Below are 26,854 nucleotides of genomic sequence, written 5' to 3' on the forward strand. Positions count from 1 at the left end.
CCCCTTGAAGTTTCAGAGGGCAAAACCCCTTGAAGTTTCCGAGGACAAAACCCCTTGAAGTTTCCGAGGACAAAACCCCTTGAAGTTTCCGAGGACAAAACCCCTTGAAGTTTCCGAGGGCAAAACCCCTTGAAGTTTCCGAGGACAAAACCCCTTGAAGTTTCCGAGGACAAAACCCCTTGAAGTTTCCGAGGACAAAACCCCTTGAAGTTTCCGAGGACAAAACCCCTTGAAGTTTCCGAGGACAAAACCCCTTGAAGTTTCCGAGGGCAAAACCCCTTGAAGTTTCAGCATTGTAGACATTTTAGAGCCTTATTTCACCAATTTCTGAGGATCCCGTTCCTAATTAATAATTCCATAAAGTTGATAAATGTGTTGCCGTTTTCACAACAAAATATACAGAAAACTATTTAATTTTGTCCTTATTGATGTAAGCCATACTCAATTGTACACCCGATTGACAACAGGGTGGTGCATGTTATTTTCGCCAACGGAATGGCTTTACTTGCATCTTCCTGAACAAAACTTTGAAGTAACGGTATGTTTGGAATGAACATAAAAAAACCCCAAATTGCCCAGGAAGCGAGGGGGTGGCTAGCCACGATCTGTCACTGACCACTCATGGGACACTGGTTGAGTCAAGACCACACTCCAGTCCATAGAGAGCAGTCAATCTTTATAGTAATATTCATACACCTCGAGCAAGCATTCTACTATTAAACAACATCCCTCCCCTGTCTTAGTGACAGAGTACAAATTTAAATTCTTTATTTCTTTAACCGGTAATAATTATGCTAAAAAAATAATAACACAAGCAAGATGTACCATCTTTTTCTTTATGACAATATGAACATTATAAAACAGAATAGAAAAAGAAACAAAAACATGTTCAAAGCAGGGGATTTAATCTCAACTGCTAAAAGGCACAGAGCCTAGTTTTTACAACTGCAATAGTGACAAGTGAAGATCTGATGAAATATTATGTTATTGTGTTGTTAATTATCTCCTGCCGAGGTGATCCAAATCATAGGCATAGTAGAAAATGGTTTGTCCACTCCTCTCCTCCTTTTCCATCATGAGAACAATTAGTCAACATGCTTTGCCATAGTGTGCCAACACAAAGGCCTACCAGTGAAATAACAGTCCAGTTTTAATCCCAAATTGCTCATGACTGACGGGTTGGGGGTGGGGTATTAAACTTTCTGCTAGAAGTTCTATGATCCAAATGACTTAGTTTTTATTAAAAACAGACTAGTTAATTTTGCAGACCATTCAAATGTACAAACTGAAATCCTTAAAACATGCCTTTTTAATATGCAAAATGTGACTTGAGCAACTACATGTATCAAACTATAAAAACAAGGAATAAGCAGATTTTTTGAATATCCTACATGTATTTAGAAATAGCAATACCAAGTGTCAAAAAAGTATTTGATTAAACAGAATATAATATTAGTGTAAAATCTAGGCCATGTGCCTTGTAAAGGTTCACTGTAAGTACATCATTGTCTAATAACAGGGCATTGTAACAAGCATTACCACGGGCCAACAAACAGCTCAAAGCATTAAATACCTAATACAACAAAACAAGCTATAAGCACTTACAGAAATATCTTGTACATCAACTTTATATTGATTAACATTCCTAATACCATCATGCAAGGGGATAACACTACGCATTCATTATATGTATATAGAGAAGCAATGGAAAATATTACCATATTTCAGGAAATGTATAAAATTTATCACACCCTAGAAAGTACAAACTGTGGATTATCTAACTTCAATTCTCTCACATGCTAGTATATGCAGAATGGCAACAAACATTTTGCTGAGTTACGTTTCTTAAAATTCTACCTTGAACATCTTAAAAAAGAGAGGAGAAAATACTCATACAGATTTAAATAATTGAGCACATTAACTTACTTGTGTCCATCTATCAAATACATTGACTTATGAATTAATTTTCAATTTTTTAAAAATTAATATCTATTAAACATCAATAATAAATAATATTAACAGTAGATTGTAACCACATGACAAGACGATATGTACTAAAGAGGGTATTAGATACAAGTAGACAGATCATTCTGAAATAGTGGAACCTAATTCGTTTCTCTTTCGCCAGCTGAAAATAACACCACAGACCGAACACATGACAACGTCTGTTAAAATTCCAATTTGAAAAATCATTATCTATTATCCTATACAGGTAAGTATTCTTTGTTTATTTCAGTGGATTGCGGAACTTCTCGCCGGCATATTTCGCATCTTTGCCCAATTCTTCTTCAATTCGTAGAAGCTGGTTGTACTTAGCTAGTCTCTCGGATCTGCAAGGTGCTCCAGTCTTGATCTGCAAATTACCACAGAATACATTATTAGGCTATCCTTACAACTGTTGCTTTGCTTAATGCAGTACGTAATCCCTAATCCAGAGGGCAGGGAACAGGTCTAGTGACAGGTCTAGAGACAGTAAACTCTGAGGAGAAGGGTGAAGAAGCATACTGATTAATTATTCAAACATTTGGTAATTCTCACACAGTCTTCAAAGGAAACCTGCTACATTTTTCCATTGGCAGCAAGGGATCTTTTGTATGTACTTTCTCTAAGACAGGGCAGCACATACTATGACTTTTGATATATACCATTTATGGTGCACTGGTTGGGACAGAAAACCCCGATAGTTCCACCGAGAGGGTTCAATCCTATGATGTCATCACCTCAGCGAGAGGGTTACCAACTGAGCTAAATTCTGTCCGCACTTTTGTTTAGAATGTCCGTGCCTGTATACACAGTGTGTTTGTGGTCATCATCATGTTTGTAGTAGCACAATCTTCATTCTACTTCCTCATGTAATATTTGGAGGTAAAATCCAGTTTACAAACAGTAGGTCAACCAGATGCACATTGTACACACATTTTATGTAAAGACACCAATATTCCAAAGAAAACAAAGATGGAACAAATGTTTTATTTAATGACACTCTCGATACATTTTATCTATGATCATATGGTATTGGACAGATGGTTAAGGACTACACAGATAATTTGAGAGGAAATCTGATGCCTATATTTTAAAGAAAATGTATTTAGTTATGTTCTTTTTGTGATTACAAAGGACATACTAATTGAAAACAATGGCAGCAAACTTTGCAGTTTTCATTTAAAATCTATTGTTTACCTGTCCTGTACACAAGCCAACGACGAGATCGGCAATGAACGTGTCCTCAGTTTCTCCACTCCGATGTGACACCATCACCCCCCAACCTGCAGCCTGCGACATCTTACATCTACATAGAAAAAAAAAAAAAAAAAAAATAAAGCTTCCATCCAGTACATTATAACATCATTTACTGAATGTCAACTAAACATAACTCGGTTTCTCTACTACAATGTGACACCATGACACCGCTTGCATCCTGTGACATCTTAAACCTACATAATAAAAAAAAGCATAAAGCTTCAATCTTGATTCAGTACATTATAACATCATTTACTAAATGCAAACTACAAACTTAACTACAGTTTATAATTCACCGGTCATCGTCAGTAGCCTTCATAAGTATGTTTCAATGTCATTTCAAGTTCAAGTTCGTTTTGTTTAACCTGACCACATTGATATTAATCATTCGTTGCTATATGTCAAATATTTGGTAATTCAGATGGTCTCAAGAGGAAATAACAAGGGATCTCTTCTATGCATTTTTCCACAGTCAGGACCACACATACCACTTATGGAGCACTGTTTGGGACAGGTAAAACAAATTGGAGAATGGGTCTACCAAGGGGGTTTGATCCTACGACCCAAGGACCTCAGGCAAGTTGTCTACCAACTGGGCTAGATTTCACATATCGAATATGAATTTCTTTAATCGTTCTTCACATGAGTAGACCCCAAGTAATCAATTTTCAATTATAATCACTGGAGCATCACTACAAATGAAAACCCCCCATGTATTTATACAATAATGTCCACACTCTTTAATGTTTAGGCCAGAGGCCTTGATATTAAAAACAATGAATTTAGTTTTATAAAACGTGTAGCTATTAAGGTAGGTTGGATTATCACATTTACTTACGCCTCAATAGATTCCGTCACACTTCCAATTTGATTCACTTTGAGCAACAAAGCATTACAAGCCTTCTCATCAATACCCTTCTTTACTCGCTTGGGATTTGTTACTAGCAAGTCGTCACTGAAAGAAAACATCATGAAATATTTATATTAAAATAAAACAACTCTTTAAAAAAGATGGTTATATGGCATCAAACATACATGTATGGTTAAAAATCAATGGGTTACTATTTTTTCATTAATAGCAACAGAACTTTTATATGCACCATTCCAAAGACAGGATAGTATATACCATGGCCTTTGTTACACCAGTTGTGGAGCACTGGCCAGAATGTGTAATAACCCATACCAAATGCATTATCAAGTTGATTTTGTAATTTAAAATTCCAAGTTCAAAATAATCTATACAAATAAAGACACGTCATTTCACAACAATAAACTAAGTAGAAATAGGAGAAAGTTAAAGTTTGTTTTGTTTAACAACACCGCTACAGCACATTGATTTATTAGTCATCGGCTATTGGATGTCAACCATTTCCAGTGCACTGTAATCAGGTCTTTAGATGGCACCAAAGTTAAAGTTTGTTTTGTTTAACAACACTGCTACAGCACATTGATTTATTAATCATCGGCTATTGGATGTCAACCATTTCCAGTGCACTGTAATCAGGTCTTTAGATGGCACCAAAGTTAAAGTTTGTTTTGTTAACAACACCGCTACAGCACATTGATTTATTAATCATCGGCTATTGGATGTCAACCATTTCCAGTGCACTGTAATCAGGTCTTTAGATGGCACCAAAGTTAAAGTTTGTTTTGTTTAACAACACCGCTACAGCACATTGATTTATTAATCATCGGCTATTGGATGTCAACCATTTCCAGTGCACTGTAATCAGGTCTTTAGATGGCACCAAAGTTAAAGTTTGTTTTGTTTGTTTAACAACACCGCTACAGCACATTGATTTATTAATCATCGGCTATTGGATGTCAACCATTTCCAGTGCACTGTAATCAGGTCTTTAGATGGCACCAAAGTTAAAGTTTGTTTTGTTTAACAACACCGCTACAGCACATTGATTTATTAATCATCGGCTATTGGATGTCAACCATTTCCAGTGCACTGTAATCAGGTCTTTAGATGGCACCAAAGTTAAAGTTTGTTTTGTTTAACAACACCGCTACAGCACATTGATTTATTAATCATCGGCTATTGGATGTCAACCATTTCCAGTGCACTGTAATCAGGTCTTTAGATGGCACCAAAGTTAAAGTTTGTTTTGTTTAACAACACCGCTACAGCACATTGATTTATTAATCATCGGCTATTGGATGTCAACCATTTCCAGTGCACTGTAATCAGGTCTTTAGATGGCACCAAAGTTAAAGTTTGTTTTGTTTAACAACACCGCTACAGCACATTGATTTATTAATCATCGGCTATTGGATGTCAACCATTTCCAGTGCACTGTAATCAGGTCTTTAGATGGCACCAAAGTTAAAGTTTGTTTTGTTTAACAACACCGCTACAGCACATTGATTTATTAATCATCGGCTATTGGATGTCAACCATTTCCAGTGCACTGTAATCAGGTCTTTAGATGGCACCAAAGTTAAAGTTTGGAGAAAACTTGGAGTGTTTTCTCTTTTATAGATACATTACCTGTCCTCAAACAAGGGCACCTCCCCCCCACGCAAGTGGTCTGGTCCGAACATCCCAACAGCCAATGGGATGGCCTAAATTCTTCTACTGCATACTGCTCTCTAGTTCCGGTCACATGACTGTAACTTCCTTCTTTTTCCTTGAGCGCATCGCATGGAGAACAGGAAGCGGGGAGGCCCGGGCGGGATAAAATCTTGAGGACAGGTAATGTATCTATAAAAGAGAAAACACTCCAAGTTTTCTCCATTTCTATAGCCATTACCTGTCCTCAAACAAGGGCAGCATTCAACAGATGGTGGTGGGTGCCGAGATCCGTAGATGCTTGTGATAACTCCCCAACCGGAAAGAGGCTGACTAGTGGAAGAATAAGGCCAACCTTGGTAAGCCCTCCTCCTAGGGATGCCCGTCACAGACCAATGCAGGTGATGTTAGTAACAACAACGAGAATGGTGGCATCCGTCAGCAGTGGCAGGTACGGCTCCCAGAACAAGGACCAGGAGGCGGCTGCCACATCTCATGCTGGTTCTGACAGGTGGGAAGTCGTAGCCACCAGGGATGCAGGTGTTAGGTAACCCTCACGTATTGAAGTGTTATTTGTTTCAATAACAAGCGACAACCTAATGAGGTGCATCCGTCAGAACATTGAACAAAACAAGACCCCCGAGTGTTTTCTGTCTAGTACACCAAAGATCTGTTAGTTCAATAACGACAACCAATAACCACATGCAGTGCAGGGTAAAGGTTATCGAGACAAAAGTTCCGGCACCAGTACGTGAACTGTGCAAAAGAACAGAAGTCTAAGCAATCCTCATCTGTCGATTCGATAGACATCTCGGTATACAGCCCAGAATCAGACAGACATCAACGGCGACGAGGACGGCTTGTATTCAACAGTCTGTGCAGCAACAACCGGACCCAGATGATGGAACTCCTCAACGTCTTCTGTGGAGACATCCCTCAGATAATAGTTGGCGAAGATGGAGTCCGTAGCCCAGAAACAACCAGTGGTAATGTGCTGAACGGGTGTGTTGCAGTGCAGGGACATCGTGGCAGCCAAGGCACGGAGTTCATGCGGATTGGAAGCAGACGGAGCAGGTAAACCCTCCTTCTGATAGGCGGTCAGGATAGAAGACCGGATCCAGGTGGCCACCGTGTTCTTGGTAATATCCCTCAACCGACTCTGGTTACAGGAGAGGAAAAGTCTTTTGCGATGTTGTCGAAAAGATCTGGTCCTCTCGATGTATTGATGCAGGGCTCTAACAGGGCACAACGCCAAGTCCTCAACGTCCGCTGGACCAACAATAGAGGAGAGGGCCTGCACAACATACGAATGAGGCGCTTGGTCTGGTAACTGATTCTTTGCAACAAAGTTCATGAGTAACCCCAAGTTGACTGCACGCCGATCTCGGTGAAAACGTACCAAGCATCAAAAGCATGGAGTTCTGAGACACGGGCAGCCGTGGCGAAACCGAGTAAAAACACCGTCTTCCGCGTCAAGTCTTGCAGGGAAGAGGATTCGATCGGCTCATAACACCAGATTCAGGTCCCATCTTGGTGGCTGAAACCGGTGTACTTGATCTTCAACCCTTTAATCATCTTATGGATCTCAGGAATACCCGATAACTTTGTTCCAGTAGTGACATCATGAACAGTAGTGATGACCGAAACGTACCCAGCGATGGTAGACCCCTTCAATCGTAAAGTGGTCCGCAGATACAGCAAAAAATCAGCAAGACAAGGTATTTGAATCGTCTGAGGGTTGAGTTTTTGCCGGACACACCATCGGTGAAGACAAAGCCATCTGACGTTGTAAGCCGCAGTAGTAGATGATCTGTGCGCTTTCAAAATGGCCGCCGTAGACTGTGAAGAAAAACCTTTCTTCCTCAAACTCTTGGAGATAAAGACCACGCGTGCATTTGGAACAACTGCGGATGTGGATGGTATAGTCTTGACGTGGGATGCAGCAACAGATGATCCCAGTCTGGCAGCGATAAAGGATGTGGATCGGCAAGACGTATTAGATCTGGATACCACATCCTGGATGGCCACATCGAAGCAATGAGTAACAGGCGACAATGGTACAGCTGAAACCTCTGAAGCACCCTTGGAAGGAGGATTGGTGGAGGAAAAGCGTATGCGTCCATCTGTTCCCAGCTGATGGCCAATGCGTCGAGATCCAGAGCTTCAGGATCCGGCACCGGAGACACGTAAACCCTCAGCTGCTGGTTGAATCGTGTGGCGAAAGGATCGATGTTTGGTGTGCAAAGTCTGTCGCACACCCATCGAAACGCTTCGGGATGGAGCATCCATTCCGTCGGATGTGGAGACAACGGCCGAGACAGTGTGTCGACTAGTACATTGGAAACCCCTGGAATATGGCGAGCCCGAAGTTGCAACGGAATCTCGTCAACCAGCTTGTAGAGATGATAAGTCAACTGCAGCAGACTGCTGGAGTGGGTTCCGCCCCGACGGTTGATATAAGCCACTGCGGTGGTACTGTCTGTGGCTACCATGAGAGAGGCGCCTGACAGCATCTCTCGCCAATGAAGGATGATGTAACTGCCAACATCTCCAACAGGCTGATGTGTAGATCGGCTTCATCTGGAAACCACAGCCACCAATAGGGACTGGACTGCAAGGCGACTGGTAACCGGATCAGCAAATCTGCGTTATTGTACTGAATGCATGGATTCAGAAACAAACTGGATACCGCGACCTCTAAGCATAAAATGTTGCACCGACGTCAAAATTACTCTTGCAATGATACTTCATGAAACAGTAATAGAGTGATTCAGGAATCAAGACATCGGAAACAGCGACCCCGTGATACAGGCAAGAGCCAAGACAGCGTAGCAACTCGCTACGCTACATGCTCGATATACCTGGAAGTGAAGCAACGCAAAACAGCAACCGGCTAAAATCCACGGTCGTCACACCACCCGGTGCGAAACAGCAGCAGAGACCATCTAGACAGCATCGGTCACGAACTCTGGCGGTAACAACAGTGAACGTCAGTGAGTTGATAAGCCGCAATAAACCATAGGAAAACGGTGAAGGTAAAACCCCCGTACCACGTGATGGCAACTGGATAACTTCCGGAACCAGCGGAAGTAGCGACTGCCTTGCATCGCCACCGGATATAGAGAACGATCTGCCGAATGTCGCTGAACCTTCCTCGAACAAGAGAATATCGGTGCACGGGATCTCAACACAAGTGACCGGACCAGTAGACTGTCTTCGTCACCAACCCAGAACGCTTGTAATGTCGAACCCCTTCACGGCAAAGAGCCGTATGTAGACCACAGGTCTGCCAAGATTACCGGCTTGTGCTGAAAGTCGAGAATGGATCGCTTCAGGCAAGTCGGTTGACGATAGTGTGCAATCGTAGTGCACATAGACGTCACGGAAGATATAAGGTAGACCAACATCAAAGTCGACGGCTAGAACAAGGCATATCCTCTGGCATCCTGCACATGAGTTATGGTCGCCATGTACATGTACGCTGAACTGAAGCCATCAGCTGGACATGCCAATCTGTAAGTTCTAGGAAGACGTCTGGTCCCGCCGGAAACAGCATCATCCAAAGCCGGCGCCACACCGTTGAAGGATAGGTTGAAGACGGGAGACAAACAGTCACAGTCATGTGGGTCACTGCGTCCGGATCTTCTATAACGGAAGGTGCCGACGCATCATCTGGAAAATCAGTCAGTAACCTGGCACAGGCACTTCGATCCAATGTACTGGCTGCAATCGGAACACGGACCGTGGACGGTCCCGTCAGGAGCCGGTGTAAACCCTGAACGCCGAATCAGCTGCCGACTGGTGTGGACGGTACGATGTACACGGACCGGCAGGAGCCGGTGGAACCCTGGACGCTGCACCACTTCGATCGATCACGGGACGACGGTACCGAACGGTGAGCCGATGACGCAATCTTCCAGTTCGTTACAGGGCTCCGTCTGCTTGCTGGAACAACGATCCGCACGGGCCGGTTACTGGTAGCCGTGTAAACCGACGGGGGCCTGTGGCAGCCAACGATCGAATGCCGACATCTGCCGGTGGAACCTCCGTGGCGATCATCGAAACCGGACCCTTCTTGGCTGATAACAGGTGGATGGGCCAGCGGCGGTAGCATATCAGATATGACAGCCAGACAATCCCTCAGTGACAGGTGGTCCGCTGCATCCAGATCTTCCAGCACCGCAAGAACCGATACATCATCAGAAAGTCACGTAGCACCCGTGAACAGGCCAGTCGCTCTGGTCATGGCCCGATGAAGATACCGGAGAACCGGACCGTGGGCGGTCCCGTGTGGATACCAAGGAACGGATGACCACATCGTCGTTGGATGTGGCAAGGACGGCAACATGTCGTAGACGGCCGCCAAGCAATCCCTCATAGTCATATGGTCCGTAGAGTCGGGCTCTTCAATGACAGATGCTGCAGGCGCTTCATCACCAAAGTCTCGTAGAACTCGAGCACAGGCCAATCGATGTACCGTAATGGAAGCCGCCGGTTAACCGGACCGTGGATGGTCCCGTCTAGCCCTCGGAAGCCACATCAACTGAAGGTTGGCGCTGACGATCTGTGGAACCCGTAGGGAGCCATACAGGTCATGTGGAACGGCTACGGTCCCGGCTCCGATGCGTCGAAGAGGACTTCCCCGCCGAAGATCGTCGAGCCTTGGAATCCGTGGAGCGTCTATCTGAATGAGCCGGCTTCTTAGAGGGCGACACGACAACCGGCGATATTTCATGTAATTAACACTTGGCAAGTCAAGCGAAATACATACGAAAGCTAACGAAAATTAAGGTGAAAAACATTTCACCCAAACACAAAGCCAGTCAACACAGACGCCATCAAATGGCGTCCGACACGACAACCGGCAATATAATATAAACAACATCAAGCGAAATACGCGAAAAAAACATACGAAAGCTAACGAAACGAAGGTGAAAAACATTTCACCCAAACACGAATACAAAACCAAAGGTCTTATAAAAGTTGACTCCAAACAGAGCCAAGCAAAAGGACGTCCAGACCCTTTAGCGAAGAGAAAAAGAAGGAAGTTACAGTCATGTGACCGGAACTAGAGAGCAGTATGCAGTAGAAGAATTTAGGCCATCCCATTGGCTGTTGGGATGTTCGGACCAGACCACTTGCGTGGGGGGGAGGTGCCCTTGTTTGAGGACAGGTAATGGCTATAGAAATGTTTTGTTTAACAACACCGCTACAGCACATTGATTTATTAATCATCGGCTATTGGATGTCAAACATTTGATATTTTTGACATATAGTCATAGAGAGGAAACCTGCTACCTTTTCTCATTAGTACCAAGGGATCTTTTATATGCAGGCAGGATAGCACATACCACAGCCTTCGATATACCAGCTGCCGTGCACTGGCTGGAATGAGAAATAGCCTAATGGACCCATCAATGGGGATCAATCTCAGACTGAACACTCACAAGATGAGCGCTTTACCACTGGACTACTTCCCACCCAAAAAAAATAACAGGGGAGCATTTTCGGATTGAAAAATTTACAAGTTTAAAGGAAAAAAAAACCCATCAAATGGGATGGGATATGGCTCAGTAGGTAGAGCATTTATCTGACGTGCTTTGATCGAAGGATTGAATCCCCTTGTGGTGCACTGGCTGAAATAGCCCAATGGGCCACCGATGGGGATCAATCCCAGACCAACTGTGCATCAAGCGAGAGATTTACCACTGGGCTATGTCAGCCCCCCCCCCCCCCCCCATATAGGTAGAAATAGGAGAAGCTCACCCAACAATCTGAATTTTTGTGGAAGTGCAAAACTTCGTGTATGCGGCCCAGTCATCCTGGTCAAATGGATCCTCGATTGAAACCACTGGGTATTTGTCAATGAATTCCTTGTACAGATCGCCCAGCTGGTCTGGGGTAAGCTGAAACGGAATGAATGAATGATTGTTTAACCTTCTGACTACTGCAGGCGAGATGATGTCACGCATGTCGACATACTGTACACTGTATACAGTGCATTCTCCAATTGATATTTCACGCCATTTTGCACACGACACTCACCGGAAATAATAATACAATACAGGAAACAGATTGCTGGACAGTATGGCAGCTTTAGTTTTTCAATGAAAAATACCTGTGAATTTTGAGTTGAAAAGGTGGTTGTCGGCAAGTATGTTTGCTTGACAACAATGGCGGCATGTCGCGGTCATTTTGAGGAATCGATAGCTGATTGTGACAGCTAATTTGATAATAAATATAATCGTTTTACCAAAAACGAAAATCACCAAATATTAGGGTTTTTTTCAAATTTCTGGTCAGAAAAAGTTCTTGGGAATAATGGACATCTGGCCACAAATGCCTTTGAGTAAACGCAACTTTTTAGATTTTTTGCCTAATTTTAATCAACATTAACTGATGTAAAATATATAAATTAGAAAAACCCACAAAAATAATACTTACCGATTCAAATATGAACTTTATTTTATATATTTATAAAAAATGAAAGTGAATAGGCCTACATGTGAGTAAAAGTTGTAAAGTTGTATACATTCAACATGGTTTTTGTCAAAAATTGATCCAGTAGTCTTGAAAGACACAATGAAGCATATTAACATTAAATACCCCAAAATTAACATCTTCAAAAAGAGAGAAGAAAAAACCCCTTGCTATGATTAGACCATGAAAATAGTGTATGGAAATGTAGTAAGCAAACCAATATTACACCGATTTATCAATAAAAAATGAAAACATATTTGAAAATATTATCACAGATGCTTACAGAACTTATTTTAAAATGTCCAAGAGATGCCGAATATGTGCTATATTTGCCACTTTCAAGAAAACTCATGAGAATGTTGCAACCGCTGCACCACGAAGAATAGCACATGCAGGGGAAACACAATATCCATTGAGAAGGGGACACACAATATCCACTTTGAAGTGATATTATACTAGTTCAGGTGCTTTAATTCATTTTACCCAGCAGATCTGGTGTAACCAAACAAAGCGAAACTTTAAACCACAATTTGCCTTTTGTAAGTGGTAGACTTGTTCAGACCTTTTAGCTAATTTTTACATCGCTACAATAAAATTGATATATTCCTAAGGAAAGTACAAATTACAAAGCAATATAAATATTAGAGAGAAAAATAATATTTGTTAAAATAATTTGAAAAACTTTGAAGGGTTTTAAAAAGTATGGAGTTCCTGTGTGCCTTTCAGTAAAGAAGAATTGTTTTTGAACAATATTAAAATCTGAATTTCTGGAAGATTTTATATCTTATGATAAGCATGAACAATTAAAACAAATATGTATCCCCCCCCCCCCCCCCCCCCCCCACAAATATATGTAAGTTTCATGTAAGTTTCTAAATAAATAGTTCCCATCAAATTTATGGATAAAACCCTTATTAAAATGATGGGTTCTAAGTGAATACCAAACCAAACTCTTACAGCAGCCATACCAACCAACCTGATCATTCAAAAGAAAGGCTATTATAAATCATATGTTTTACAATTTACCCATTTTGATTTATCTGACTTCGGGTTCTTGAAGTCAAGATCATATTTTCCACTCTTGCAAAATTCTGAAGCTGCTACATCCATGCCGATTTTAATCTTTCCTGTGTATCCAGCATTCTCAATAGCTGTTTTCAAGAGTTCTAGACCTGCAAGCAGTACAAACCAGTATTAATGTTATATTCTGTAAAAACAGTTGTATTGTTTAACGACAACATTAGAGCACCTTGATTTATTAATCATCAACTATTGGATGTCAAACATTTGGTAATTTTCAGAGAGGAAACCTGCTACAAGAGATCTTTTATGCATGATCCCAGACAGGATAGCACACACCACAGCTGTTGATATACCAGTCGTGGTGCACTGGCTGGAATGAGAAATAGCCCAATGAGTTCACTGATGGGGATCAATCCTTGACCGACCGCTCATCAGTCGAGCGATTTACCAGTAGGCTGTGCCTCGCCTCTTATTATGTAGATACCCAGTATCCTGTTCATCCCTCAAATGTACCTTAGGATTTGTTCCCATTCCATGATTTGATCATATTTTTGTTACAAACCAACCACTCACAAAACTGAAATTTTATTCAAAGTAGGAGAAGTATTTTTTTTTCCAGAGCAAACACACTAGACATAAAATAATAATAATGGTATTTTTGTTACAAACCAACCACTCACAAAAACTGACTTTTATTTAAACTAGGAGAATTGGGGTTTTCTTAGAGCAAACACACTAGACATAAAATGATGATTATGGTGTCTCCTTCCTGTGTTCAGTTCAACAGCTGCCCTAAATAAGCTCATAACCACCGTTTGGGACTGACACACGATGTTGGTACTGTCATGCTAGCACAACTAGAGAAAATAATTGTTAGTTTTGTCTTTTACTGATGACTTACTGCAAGGGTCATTTACCATTATTCAAGATCACAGAAGTTCCTAGAACTTAAACACTGTAGAACACATTACACACAATAAGGCAGTTCTCGAACGACATTCAAATTGCTTCCTCAAAATAATAGTCTATAATTATTACTGTACTTCAAGTGTTGTACCAATACATGTAGCAAGATGTATCGCTATGACGGTACCAATATTCGGTGTTAGTCCCATACAGTGATAATCACCCTCAGCTTGTCACCACTGCCCAAAGGTTAACGAATCACTGATAACTTACCCTCTTTGTTGTCCTGGATGTTTGGTGCAAATCCTCCCTCATCTCCAACATTGCAAGCTGTAATATAGAAGAAATAGTTTAATAATAACAAATCCTTCATCACCAATATTGCAAGCCATATTATGGAAAAAATATTTTAATGGTATCTCATTCCGAATCCTCACGAACACTGCAAGCTGTAATATAGTAAAAACAATTATTAGATAGTACATCTAGTATACATCAGTTATCATTCTTGGCAGAAGCAGTACTGCTTGGCTAAATTTCCCTTTAGTCTTATGCCAATACATAAAAAGTTAAAGTTGGTTTTGTTTAATGACACCACTAGAGCACATTGATTAATTAATCATCGGCTATTGAATGTCACACACTTCATTTTTTATAATGCAGCAAGGTATCTTTTATATGCATTTTTCCACAGACAGGAACGCACATAGCACAGCCTTTGTCCAGGTGTGGTACATTGGTTGGAACGTGAAAAACCCTAATCAGTTGAATGGATCCACTGAGGTGGTTTGATTCTGCGACGCATGCACCTCAAGCAAGCACTCAATAGACTGAGCTAAATCCTGCCTCCCGCTAACAGACATAGTACAATGACAATGAGGAATCAATGTAGACGTACCATCCTGTCCGTACTTCTTCTTGATGACATTTTTTAGATGGTGGTACACCTCCGATCCCATTCTCATAGCCTCCGAGAATGACTTGGCTCCTGCAAAATAAAGAGTTCACATCAGAGGTTGAAATATTATGAAGATTCCTTGTTCTCCGTAGCAGCTGTCGAAATAAGTCGAGAACATTCGATCAGGTTACCAGGTAACGCTGTATCACATGTCAAAAAAGTCAAGAACAGTACTTTGTTAGCTGTATGTTATTAAAAAAACCAACCACTGCACATTCAAGTATCAATACAATCAGAACAATGACAGGAATGGGGAACAAAGTATTGGTGGGTCTGTGGAGGGTTTTATAGCAGTAATAAAGGAAATTGTAAACTTGATAAATATGTTACAACCTATAGGATACCAGGGCCATGTTCCACAAAGCGATCTTAGCGCTAAGATCACCGTAAGTGCAGGTCTGTGGAGGGTTTTATAGCAGTAATAAAGGAAATTGTAAACTTGATAAATATGTTACAACCTATAGGATACCAGGGCCATGTTCCACAAAGCGATCTTAGCGCTAAGATCACCGTAAGTGCATGTAGTAGTTATACACTTACGGTGATCTTAGCACTAAGATCGCTTTGTGGAATGGCGCCCTGGTCCATATTTTGTGGTAAGCTGTACATGCTTATTTCGATGTCGGAGTAGAGGAGATGGTCTCTATAACCTTCTGACTACTGCAGGCAAGATATCTCGCCAGACATCACAGCAGTCGACATAATGAACACTGTATACAGTGCATTCCCCAATTCATACTTCCCGCCGTTTTGCATGGCACTCACCAGAAATATTAATAAAACAACAGAAAGCAGTTTAGAGTATGGCTGCTTTAGTTTTTCTTTTTTCAATGGAAAATACCTGGGAATTTTGAGTTGAAAAAGTGGTTTTTGGCAAGTATTTTCACTAGACGACAATGGCAGAACGTTGCAGTAATTTCGAGGAATCAATAGCTAATTGTGACAGCTAATTTGATAATTTTACCAACAATGAAGGGAAATGAATTGTAGTTCGTTTTTTTTTTTTTATTCTGGCCAGAAAAGCACAATTATTGGGAATAATGGACATAAATACTGGACAGGTGGCAACAAATGCCCTGAACTAAACGCAACTTTTTCTATATTTTGCCTAATTTTAATCAACATTAACTGAACTAAAATATCATAAATTAAAAAAAAACCACAAAAAAAAATACTTACGATTGAAATATTAACTTTATTTTATGTATTTATAAAACAGTTAGTGAATATATGGGAGTAAAAACTATAAACTTGTACCCACTCAATGTGGCTTTTGTGAAAAATTAATCCAGTAGTCTAAAGGTCAATCTAATTAAAATTAACTCCACTATTACATGTGGATCTAACAGCAGCCCGTTGGAGCTCATGTCCAGTTGAACTTTCATTTGACCAATCAAAATCTTACTTGCAAAAATCATGCCAGTGACTTGAAAAGAATTTGAAAACATTTGGGATTATGACGAGGGTATACAAAATGATTCGGGTGAATTACGAAGTATGCCGGAAACTAATTTCAATATAAAATTCGTTTTAAGACGAAAAAAAAGAAGAAAAAGTGATGGTATAACCATAAAATCTGTTTATACTGGTATTAAATCCAGGGTATATTACTGTACTTTTCCCCCTGCTTAATTAATGTTGAAATAGACCAACAAGTTCGCCTATTACATAAATAGTCCTGCCCGATATTTTTAGAATTTGTATGCTCCCGAAAACGCTATAAAAGGTGAAGTGTAATTGGTCGATATTTAAATTGTTATTTATAGATGAAATGTCACCTGAACATGGGAGTCCACGCAATGCTATTAGATCTACTGGTAGACCAGTAGTGCTAACTTTAATCAGATTGTCTAACGGTTAACATGCCATACCCGTGGGTAAGATCATGAACTCCTGCATGGCCAGCTTGTTGCCAGCGTGACTGCCACCGTTGATCACGTTGAACGACGGCACGGGAAGGATCACTTGTTTGTTCCCTGCCAGATCGGCCAAATGCCGGTAGAGAGGAACTTTCTGAAAAAGTAAAATTGACAAAATAATGAGACAAATACACACGCTTACATTTCAGACAGTAACAAGGTTGTGAATTCTCAGTTAAAACTTATTTAACGACTCCACTAGAACGTACTGATTTATTCATCCCTGACTATTGATGTCAAACATTTGGCTAATTCTGACGTGTAGTCTTGGAAGAAACCTCCTTCATTTTTCCCATTAGCAGCAAGGGATCTTTTATATGCACTGTCCCACATACTATGGCCTTTGACATATATATATATACCAGTCATGGAACACTGTTTGGATGAGGAAAAAAATATCAGAGAATGATGGGTCCACAAAGGAAGTTTGATCCTAGGACCAAAGCATTTCATGCTAGAGCTCTACCAACTGACTTATATTCTGCCTAATTTAATGTGAAATTGGTCTACATATTTTCTAATAGACTCCACCAAGTTGCATGGATAAAATCTTCCATGTGTTACTGTAAATTACATGTGGTTGTCATGACAAGTTAGTTAACTATGTAAATGGTTACCTTGGCAGCTGCCCCAGCCTTGCAACACGCCAGCGACACTCCCAGAATAGCATTGGCTCCAAGAGACGCTACAAACACAGATTAACAAATGAGTATGTACAGTACGAACAATTATGAAATGGGTATAATTACACAAGTATAAATATTTCTAGACTGAGAGTAAAGGGAATAGTACAATTCTTAAATTTTAAAAGTTATGCATCAAAAACAGGCTATATATTTAGCAGGAGTCCATATTATTAATCACCTTGAAAAACTAAGTCTCACGTATAAGCTATTAGCACTATCTTAATTACATTTTGTAAAAAAAAATACAGCATCAATGACGTCACTTATTCAACATCAAAGTAAACGATGTTAAACTTTGAGCCATATTTACTCAATTTCTGAGGCCACGCTAAGTCTGATGTTTTCGTGTGCGATAGCTCATCTAGTGTGTTGATCGTAGCAAACTGACATTTTCTTTAAAAAAGGATGGATGGTCAAACCAACAAAAAATATAATAAAGAAAGAAATTTACCCTTGTTTTCAGTGCCATCGAGATCCAGAAGAAATTTATCAATCTTGCCCTGTTCCTTCACGTCAATGTTCTGAAGTTGAAAAAAGTAAACATGAAAATCATTACAAAATCTACTCATTAGTAATCATTCATTATGGTAATCAACTGGAGTCTTAATAAGATAAAACTAATAAATATCAACTTTTTAGAGCCAAAACATTATTTATATTTATATTTCCATTTTTGAGTTGAGTTAAACAAGCATTCAGAGAGTACGACAACACAATACATGATTTAACATCTCCTTCGTTCATTCAACTTATTTTCGTGCTTATATCCAATTAAAGTTCAAGCACACTGTCCTGGGCACACTTCTCAGCTATCTGGGCTGCATGTCCAGGACAGTGGGTTAGTTGTTAGTGCTTAGTGAGAGAAGATGGCTTAGCGGTCTTACACCTACCCATTTAGTCGTAAAAACGTGCTCTGGGTGGGGAGTCGGTACTGGGCTGTGAACCCAGTACCTATCAGCCTATATCCAATGGCTTAACCATGACACCACTTGAGACCCGTAAAAAAAACCCTCCTCCACTACTGTGCTCCATATATTTTCTCCTAAGTTCAAGGACCATAACTTTCAAAATAAACGATAAATTTCATTTCTGACAGAGCTATGACCCGTGAATACATTTTCATGATGTCAAACATGATCTGGTCATAATTCTAGGCATTGCGAAAAAAGAAAGAAAAAAAAGAGTCCAGAAAGCTAGATTTGAGACAGGCAGGCAGACAGAGACGAAACATTTAGTCCCCTTCAGGTGGATCAGTAGGGGTTAAATAAATGGATGACACAAAAACTACTGGTTTAAAACTTACGGCAGCAAGAAGCTTAGCCTTAATTTTGTCATTCACATTATTGACTGCCTTGGAGACTCCTGAAATGAAAACAAATGTACCATTTATTAATATATACTTCCTTCTCTTATATGATTTCCTTCATTCTGTTTGGCTGATGCTACTAAAAACTTAATCTTATCTTAAAATGCAGAAAATTATGTTATTATGGAAAATGGAATTTAATTATGTAAACAGTAGGGGTGTAATGAATACAAATGGTGGAGAATATGATACATATCACAAATGCGAGTTAATGAATGTGTATTCATGTTCATGAATACAAAAGTGAAAAGATTTTGCAGAAAGGAAGAACAGTATTTTATTTTTCAAAGTAAAAACTGATTAATCATGGGTGGGTTTTTTTGACAGAAGCGAAATCAAGGTACATGTACATGTAGGGTACCAGTCCAATGTGTTGAACATCAAGCAATATGAGAGTACTGCTAAAGCAATACATGCCCTATACTAAACCAAACAATTTTTCATATCTCTTAAATTTAAGGGACATATCTTTGTGAAAAGTGGGTAAATCACCATAAAAGATAAACTTGATTAGTAACAGGCATTGCAAAAAAAAAAGGCCAGAGAATTTTATTTTTTTAATCTCCTGAGTTCACCACCAGAGCACATTGATTTATTAATCCTTGGCTATTTGATCATATATTATCATAGACGAAATCTTCTACCTTTTTTACTTAGCAGCAAGGGATCTTTTAGGTGCATTTCCCAGGCAGGACAGCACATACCACAGTCTCTGATATATCAATTGGGGGTAAAAAAAATTAACATTCCTTTCCTAAACAACAAGTTTGCCTTAGTTCAGTATACAACATTTTTTCAATATTGAGATATCCTGAGTTACCAAGATAACAGAGGTCAAGGTAGCAACGTTGGACTATATTTATTTTGTAATGAATATCCAGATACAGGTATATGTTTCATACCGTACCATTTGTGTATTTTGTTTGCTTAATTTTACTTTCAGATAGCAGGAAGGAACCTTTGACCCCACATATAATGCTTAAAACGTAATTTGGTTATGGATAATGGAAGAAAATATTGGGTGATCATTTTGTAAGGAAAGGCGAGTGATCACTCTTGCTCCCCTCCACATTCACCTGAGAAGTTTTAGGATAGGTGCAAATTGATCGCCTTGTAATACAGTTTATTAGAAACTTCATGTGATTGCTTGGCAAGCACCGTTTCCGATTTCAGAACAGTGATCTTCAGAGTGCCTTGATGCTGCACATAGCGAAGACTGGGTGATAGAGCTTTTGGCATGTCATGCAAATTATTCTCAATACATACAAAAAATGATGCACAAACAAACCTTTGCCGTGGTATGCCTTTGGGTCTTTGTCTCTCAACTCGATTGCTTCATAGATACCGGTGGAGGCACCACTAGGAACTGCTGCCCTGAAGAGACCTGAAATATATTGATTTATTATTAAAACACACGTCTTGTACTGTTTAATCACAATTATTGTGCATTATGTTTCTTCAGGCTAGAGATTTTTAAATACTACCGTAGCAATACTGCATTGTAAAACTGTATTAGGCTATGACGTCACTATAACACAAGCAATAGAGATGTCATAGTCTATGATAGGTTTACAATATCGTAGTGCTAATTAAAATAGCTTCGAAAATATGGGCTCTGGATTTTAAACAACATTTGTATTCATGTACATCAGGAGTGGGATTTGGTGAACTGTAAAAAAGAGGAAATCTAGAGGGGTCCCGGAAATTCTTGAAATCCTAGGTTAAAAATCTGTGCCATCTGACACATTTTGGAAGAAAGGACAATTAAAATGCGAGGAAACGCAATGTTCCATGAGAGGAAAACAGCTGATCCGAGCAGAATTCCCACCCCTGGTACATACAAGTAGTTTATGATTTGCTCACTCAAATATGTTTTTTAAAAACTAAATTTCATTGGTGCTGACTGCGGGCCCCTAAGAACAAAAAATTTGCATAAACCATTTATGGGTTATGCAACAACAAATCGCATACCTCTTAAAACCAGATATTTTACTTGGTCCCGAACGAGTCCTGTTTAGGGGGATTTCAATGTATACGCAAATTATGTCAGTGTATATACAGCGTGCTATTAGGAACTTTACACTAAAGACAGAGGCAGTCACAGTAAGTAGATCAGTGGTTAATAGATAAATTAGAGAAATATTCTACTCACCCAGAGCTACATATATTCTGTAGCCCTGACTTACATAGTTCGGATAGCTGACTTATAATACACAAGTATGTACATGTGTTTGGCTAACATAGCATACAAAATTGGTGTGTACGTGTATACTGTAAAAAGTTCTGCAAATTATTGAAACTTACCCAGTTCTGTGGTGACATCAACTTCCACTGTGGGGTTACCCCGACTGTCAAAGATCTGTCTGGCATGAATGTCCTTGATAGGCATGGTTGACTTACAAAATCTAACGGGAAAAAGAAAAATATATATATTTTTTTTTTTAACAACTTCAATTCATTATTTACTGGTGAAACATTCATGATCATCTTATAAGAGGTAGCTGTTTATTAATTTTTTAAATAAAATTTATAGAGACCAGTTTCAGCGGACAAATTTTTTGTTTTATATAAATATCAGTGTTTAAAAACAGATAGTAGTTATAAACACAGCTATACCTTTTTATTGTTATTTCTGTGCTTCAAAGGAGTTCAGATTAAACCGAAGTTTGCTGCACTGATTTTAATAACTGTAAGCTAGCAAAAACTTGTGTACATTAGCAGAAAATATTGTTAATGATATTTCCCCACTTGTCTTTTACAACTTAATATTTTGTCTACAATTATAAAAAATGAAAACATACCGACATATACGTGTAAACAGTGTTTGCCGTTTGCTCAATATGGAATTCAGAATTATGTATCCTCGTTTACTCGAAAACCGTATTAATAGGAACTGGCTGATGCGCATGCTCAGTGTTGTCACACAATCTTGTTACAAACAGCAATGTTTACCTTTTTCACTTTAAAATGTATCAAAAACCATTTCCACACAATTACTTGTCATTCTGTATAAACAAACATATCAATGGGTAGCATGAATCTGTAATTTTTCTACCCTGTCCCGAAAACCATATTATGTAGTTATCAAAGTCAATCACGTAATTTTTAACTTAAGAAATTAATCAGAGTAGTCTATTAGCACATTTGACTGAGATACATTGTTTGATTAGAAGTTTTGTTTATCAATTACAAGTCTTAGCTTTCACGTATATTAGGTATGCATTAAAGTGATATTCAGTATAATGCTATGAGGTAATGTAACTGATACAAATTGTTGTATTGTGCATAAAAAGTACGTATTTTTTTCAAAAATATATTTTATTATTTGTTCAAATAGTGCTTCCTTAACAAATGTTGCTATGTCAATGGACGACATTGCTTGGTTTCATTTTTAAATGTCCCATTTTAAAACAGTATGGTTTTTTCAGAACAAATGCCTGAACCACTACGATAAATTATTGTCCTACCTTTAATTACCGATACATTTACCCACATTTTATCCAGACCAAAATTGTGAAAAAACTATTATTTTAATGATACAAATTCCACATACTAGATAATTATAAACATGCCATCTATCTCGACTTTGTTAAGATCTCCTAGGACAAAAAGTAAGCAATTTTTCGCTGCCTGCCACTTTAACTTTTTTATGGAATAATCTTCAAGATGGATGGAAGCTTCCGAAGTTATTATGTGATGTAATTCATATGACATCATCATGTTTGCTTTTATATCATAACACATTATGACATTGTTAGATCATGTCATATCCTTTCAACCCTCTTTGAGAGTAGGGGAATTTTTTTTAATTGTGGACATCAGAATAATGCTGACAAACTCGATCATACTGCCACTATATTCCATTTCTGTACATCAAACGTTTCATTTTATTGTCTGTAAATTGCTAATGAGACCACAGATAGTTACTGAAAATCCATGTTTCTATTTTTATTCTGGTGTCACTTTAAAAACAAAAACTTGTAAACAACACACACAAATAGTATCCAGATTCCCATGTCACATGCACACAATGACGTCAATCATGTGACAATTTATTTCTTCAAAATGTTTCAATGGATAAGTCTACCAAATTCTGCGAAAAAGGTTTAAAAATGAGAGAATAAATTTGTGCACATTAAGAATATTTTATAATCTGTACAAATTTAAAGTAAAAAAAAAATCTTAATAATAATAATTATCGTTTGATAAAATTAGCAGAATAAACCTGTCCGCAGTTGAACGATTATGATAACCACAAGTAGTTGAATTGACAGGGTTTCTGCCAGACAGTAAAATGGGTATGGCACCATACCCAGATGTTTTTGTTTTAAGTTAACCATTTGACAAAATTAATTACTCTTATCATTATTGTATGATTTTCATAACCCTAATCCTAAACTTAACCTATTTTCTTTCTGGGGGAGGCCCCCCACACCCTGTTGATTGTGGTTGCATTCAATTCCACAGCGCCATACCCAAAATTTTCTTTCTAGCTGGCAGAAACACTGACTGAGGACAACAAAATTAGAACACTGCAAGGATGACCTAAATCTATTCTAAAGAAATATTTATTTTATAATAATAAACTAATTTTTATTTCATTTCAATTGTGTTAAAAATAGCAACATTTGGATCAATGTGGTTTGAACGGCTCAAAATACAAAAACCTAGGATCACAAAATGACTAACCTAATTGCATATAATTACCATTTAACTCATTTTATTTCTGCAGAAATTGATAAAAGATAATTGTAGAGATTTAATAGTTTGATTATTTATATTCTGTATCTATTGGCCATGTCCGCATTTTACTATGTACATGTTTCCACTTTGCCTCCTCTAACCATTCTTAGATTATTATAAAATTACGGTAACAAAATAGATCTACCCAATGGCTGATTGTGACATACAATGAGAGGAAAAACAGCCAATCAAGTTCATTTACATTTTAGGTAGGCATTATCATGTAGCGTTCTGTTAGCAAGTTACAAATACAGTGGAAGCCAAGAGTGTCTGCAAATTACCCGAATCTCTCCTATTCCATAAAAAGGCAAAATGGCAGCAGGCACAAAATTACATGCTTTTTGCCCTATGCGATCTCAGCGAAGTCGATATAGGTGACCTAGTTATCATCTAGTATGTGGAATCTGTGTCATTGTGTGGGTTTTTCAAGATTTCTGTCTGGACAAAATGTGGGGGGAATCTAAAAGTATGTAAAAGTAGGAGAGTAAGTTATCGCAGTTGTTAACAGTTACAATGTGGTTCGGACTAGCACTACATGTACATCTATAGTCCATCCCATCATTCTATTAAAACATTTTTAAAAACTAATTTCAGTTTGGTTTGATACAAGAAGAAAAGTAAAAGTGTTAGGAAATAACAAAGAAATACAATTTGTGTGTGCAATTTACAAATCAATCAGCTCGGAAATAAATAACTTGTAGTAAATTACCACAGGCACTTGACACAGATTAGTATACATGAATAAATATAAAAAAATAAAAATAAAGTTTAAAATAAGTTGTAAATTGATAAACTTGATATATTTCTGCAATGTTTTGCTCATACTCTCTTCATATATATATATATACATGATAAATTTATTGCCACTTAACCTGCATTTACATAGACTAAAAATGTTGATCCCTACTATATATAAAGATACATATACAGTAGGTATAAAAAAAATTGGTAGATGTAAATACACGTTAAGTAGCAATAAATTTGTCATGCTTGAATAGAAAGAAAGAAATGTTTTATTTAACGACGCACTCAACACATTTTATTTACGGTTATATGGCGTCAGACATATGGTTAAGGACCACACAGATTTTGAGAGGAAACCCACTGTCGTCACTACATGGGCTACTATTCCGATTAGCAGCAAGGGATCTTTTATTTGTGCTTCCCACAGGCAGGGTGGCCTTTGTTGAACCAGTTATGGATCACTGGTCGGTGCAAGTGGTTTACACCTACCCATTGAGCCTTGCGGAGCACTCACTCAGGGTTTGGAGTCGGTATCTGGATTTAAAATCCCATGCCTCGACTGGGATCCGAACCCAGTACCTACCAGCCTGTAGACTGATGGCCTGCCACGATGCCGGTGCTTGAATAGAGTAAAAGCAAAATATTGTTCAAATATGTCAAATTTACCGATATACAAAACGTTTAAAATTTTATATTCATGTATACTAAGGTCAAAGACGGTCACTTTTCGCACACTTGTTTTGGCTTTGTACACAATAAATATAGCCTTATCTTAATTTTTACCGTAATTTCACTTGAAAACCATATTTCGTGAAAGGTATAATTTTTTAATCACAAGATATTTTTCAAACACATTCAGGTGCATTATACTTTATAGTAATGTGCAAACAAACAAAAATTCAATAGCAATTTTGTATTGGGATTTTTCCAGCATTCTCAAAACGGAAATGTTGTTTAAATCCAGTTTGTGGTTATTGTAAGGAGATGCAAAGTGACGTCATTGGAATAAAAACCAGTTTATTTTGTTTAATGATACCACTGAAGCAATTAATTAATCATCAGCTATTGTATGTCAAACATTTGATAATTCTGACTCGTAATCATTAGTGGAAACCCGCTACATTTTGTCCAGTTGTGGTGCACTGGTTGGAACGAGAAAAAACCCAATGAGCTGAATGGATACACCGAAGTGGTTCGATCCTGCGGCGCAAGCACTCAACCGATTGAGCTAAATCCTGCCCCTCATTGGAATACTGACGCCATTCAAATTCAAAATTAGCTATATATTACAATGCTTCAACACATTAAAATAAAAACTGGTCTACTAACCTTGACCCCTGTCAAATGTCTATAACAAGCAGACAACACTGTTTACAGGTCGGTATTTTTTATTTTTCATAATTCTGGACAAAATATTAATTTTAATTTAAGTTTTAAAAGACAAAAGAAATAAAAAGTACCTTTTGTCAAATATATCATATAAAAACTAACCGTTGGATATGTTTTATTTATTGTGTACGAAACCAAAACAAGGGTCCAAAAAGTGACTGTCGTCGACCGTAATCTGTGTCAAGTGCCGTGTTAGTGTGTAAATTACATAATTAGTATGAAAAAAATGTGATCCCTGTGGGACGGACTATAGTACATGTATCATTTACGAAAACTAGATATAAAGTGAAAGTTTATATTATCAGGGTCGTAGCTAGCATGGGGGCAAACTATGCTAGCTACAGCCCTGGTTATATTGTCTTTTTTCAGTATCACTGACCTCAAAAATTATTCATGAGATGATGAGTTTAATTTAAACTTAAAAAACGATTTTTGAATGCGCCAATTTTAACTACTACAAGAATAAAGTTATAAATTGAGTATGTCATACTGCTCATAAGCTTGTTCGTTTAACTTGAGCATGTCGAAAATTCGGAATAGACATAAAGATTATTTCAAAACTCTTCTTGCAGAGTTGCAGGATATCATACATTCATAGCCAAAAACAGAGTAATGACGTAGGTTATCGGCTTTATTCTGTTCAGAACGAATAGTGAATTCCGCTCAGCAAGCATCGCATAGTTCCCCATTGCTATCTTCACAGGATAAAGCAGATAATGTACTTCATTAGCCTGTTATTATCTGTACAAATTAAAATTTAAAAACTGTAACGTGCACAAACCAACAATCTTGCAACACCGGCGATTCAACCTTGAACACCAAAGTATCCTTGACCCTTTGAAGGTTATACCGAAGACAATTTTCGTGTATTTCCGGATTCGA

At 38.5% G+C, this 26,854-nt stretch overlaps 1 protein-coding gene across 3 annotated transcripts; it reads right to left on the minus strand.

The window, feature by feature from the left end:
* Positions 1 to 822: 822 nt before the first annotated feature.
* LOC121389654 (enolase-like) lies at positions 823 to 26,816 on the minus strand. Of its 3 annotated transcripts, none has more exons than XM_041521301.1 (14): positions 26,754 to 26,816; positions 21,401 to 21,501; positions 20,385 to 20,480; positions 19,034 to 19,092; positions 18,182 to 18,251; positions 17,662 to 17,729; positions 16,997 to 17,138; positions 15,066 to 15,155; positions 14,441 to 14,497; positions 13,265 to 13,410; positions 11,525 to 11,664; positions 4,079 to 4,195; positions 3,181 to 3,289; positions 823 to 2,353 (listed from the first exon to the last, which is right to left on the minus strand). In XM_041521301.1, exons 2-14 carry the CDS (start codon positions 21,483 to 21,485, stop codon positions 2,228 to 2,230), a joined length of 1,305 nt encoding a protein of 434 aa, XP_041377235.1. In that variant the 5' UTR covers positions 21,486 to 21,501; positions 26,754 to 26,816; the 3' UTR covers positions 823 to 2,227. The 3 variants fall into 3 exon arrangements, with proteins under 3 accessions (XP_041377235.1, XP_041377234.1, XP_041377233.1); XM_041521300.1 differs by lacking the exon at positions 26,754 to 26,816 and adding an exon at positions 26,463 to 26,509; XM_041521299.1 differs by lacking the exon at positions 26,754 to 26,816 and adding an exon at positions 21,898 to 22,019.
* Positions 26,817 to 26,854: the final 38 nt, after the last annotated feature.

This window comes from Gigantopelta aegis, chromosome 15 (genome assembly GCF_016097555.1).
Source record: "Gigantopelta aegis isolate Gae_Host chromosome 15, Gae_host_genome, whole genome shotgun sequence".
Classification (NCBI taxonomy): Eukaryota; Metazoa; Mollusca; class Gastropoda; order Neomphalida; family Peltospiridae; genus Gigantopelta; species Gigantopelta aegis.

Excerpts from the sequence above, each read along its gene's own strand:
- LOC121389654 (XM_041521299.1), bottom strand. The coding sequence starts at position 22,004 with ATGCGCATCAGCCAGTTCCTATTAATACGGTTTTCGAGTAAACGAGGA. Across the intron at positions 20,481-21,400 it reads TGATGTCACCACAGAACTGG|GTCTCTTCAGGGCAGCAGTT; the intron begins GTAAGTTTCAAT and ends AATATATTTCAG. Across the intron at positions 17,730-18,181 it reads CGATGGCACTGAAAACAAGG|CGTCTCTTGGAGCCAATGCT; the intron begins GTAAATTTCTTT and ends CTGTGTTTGTAG.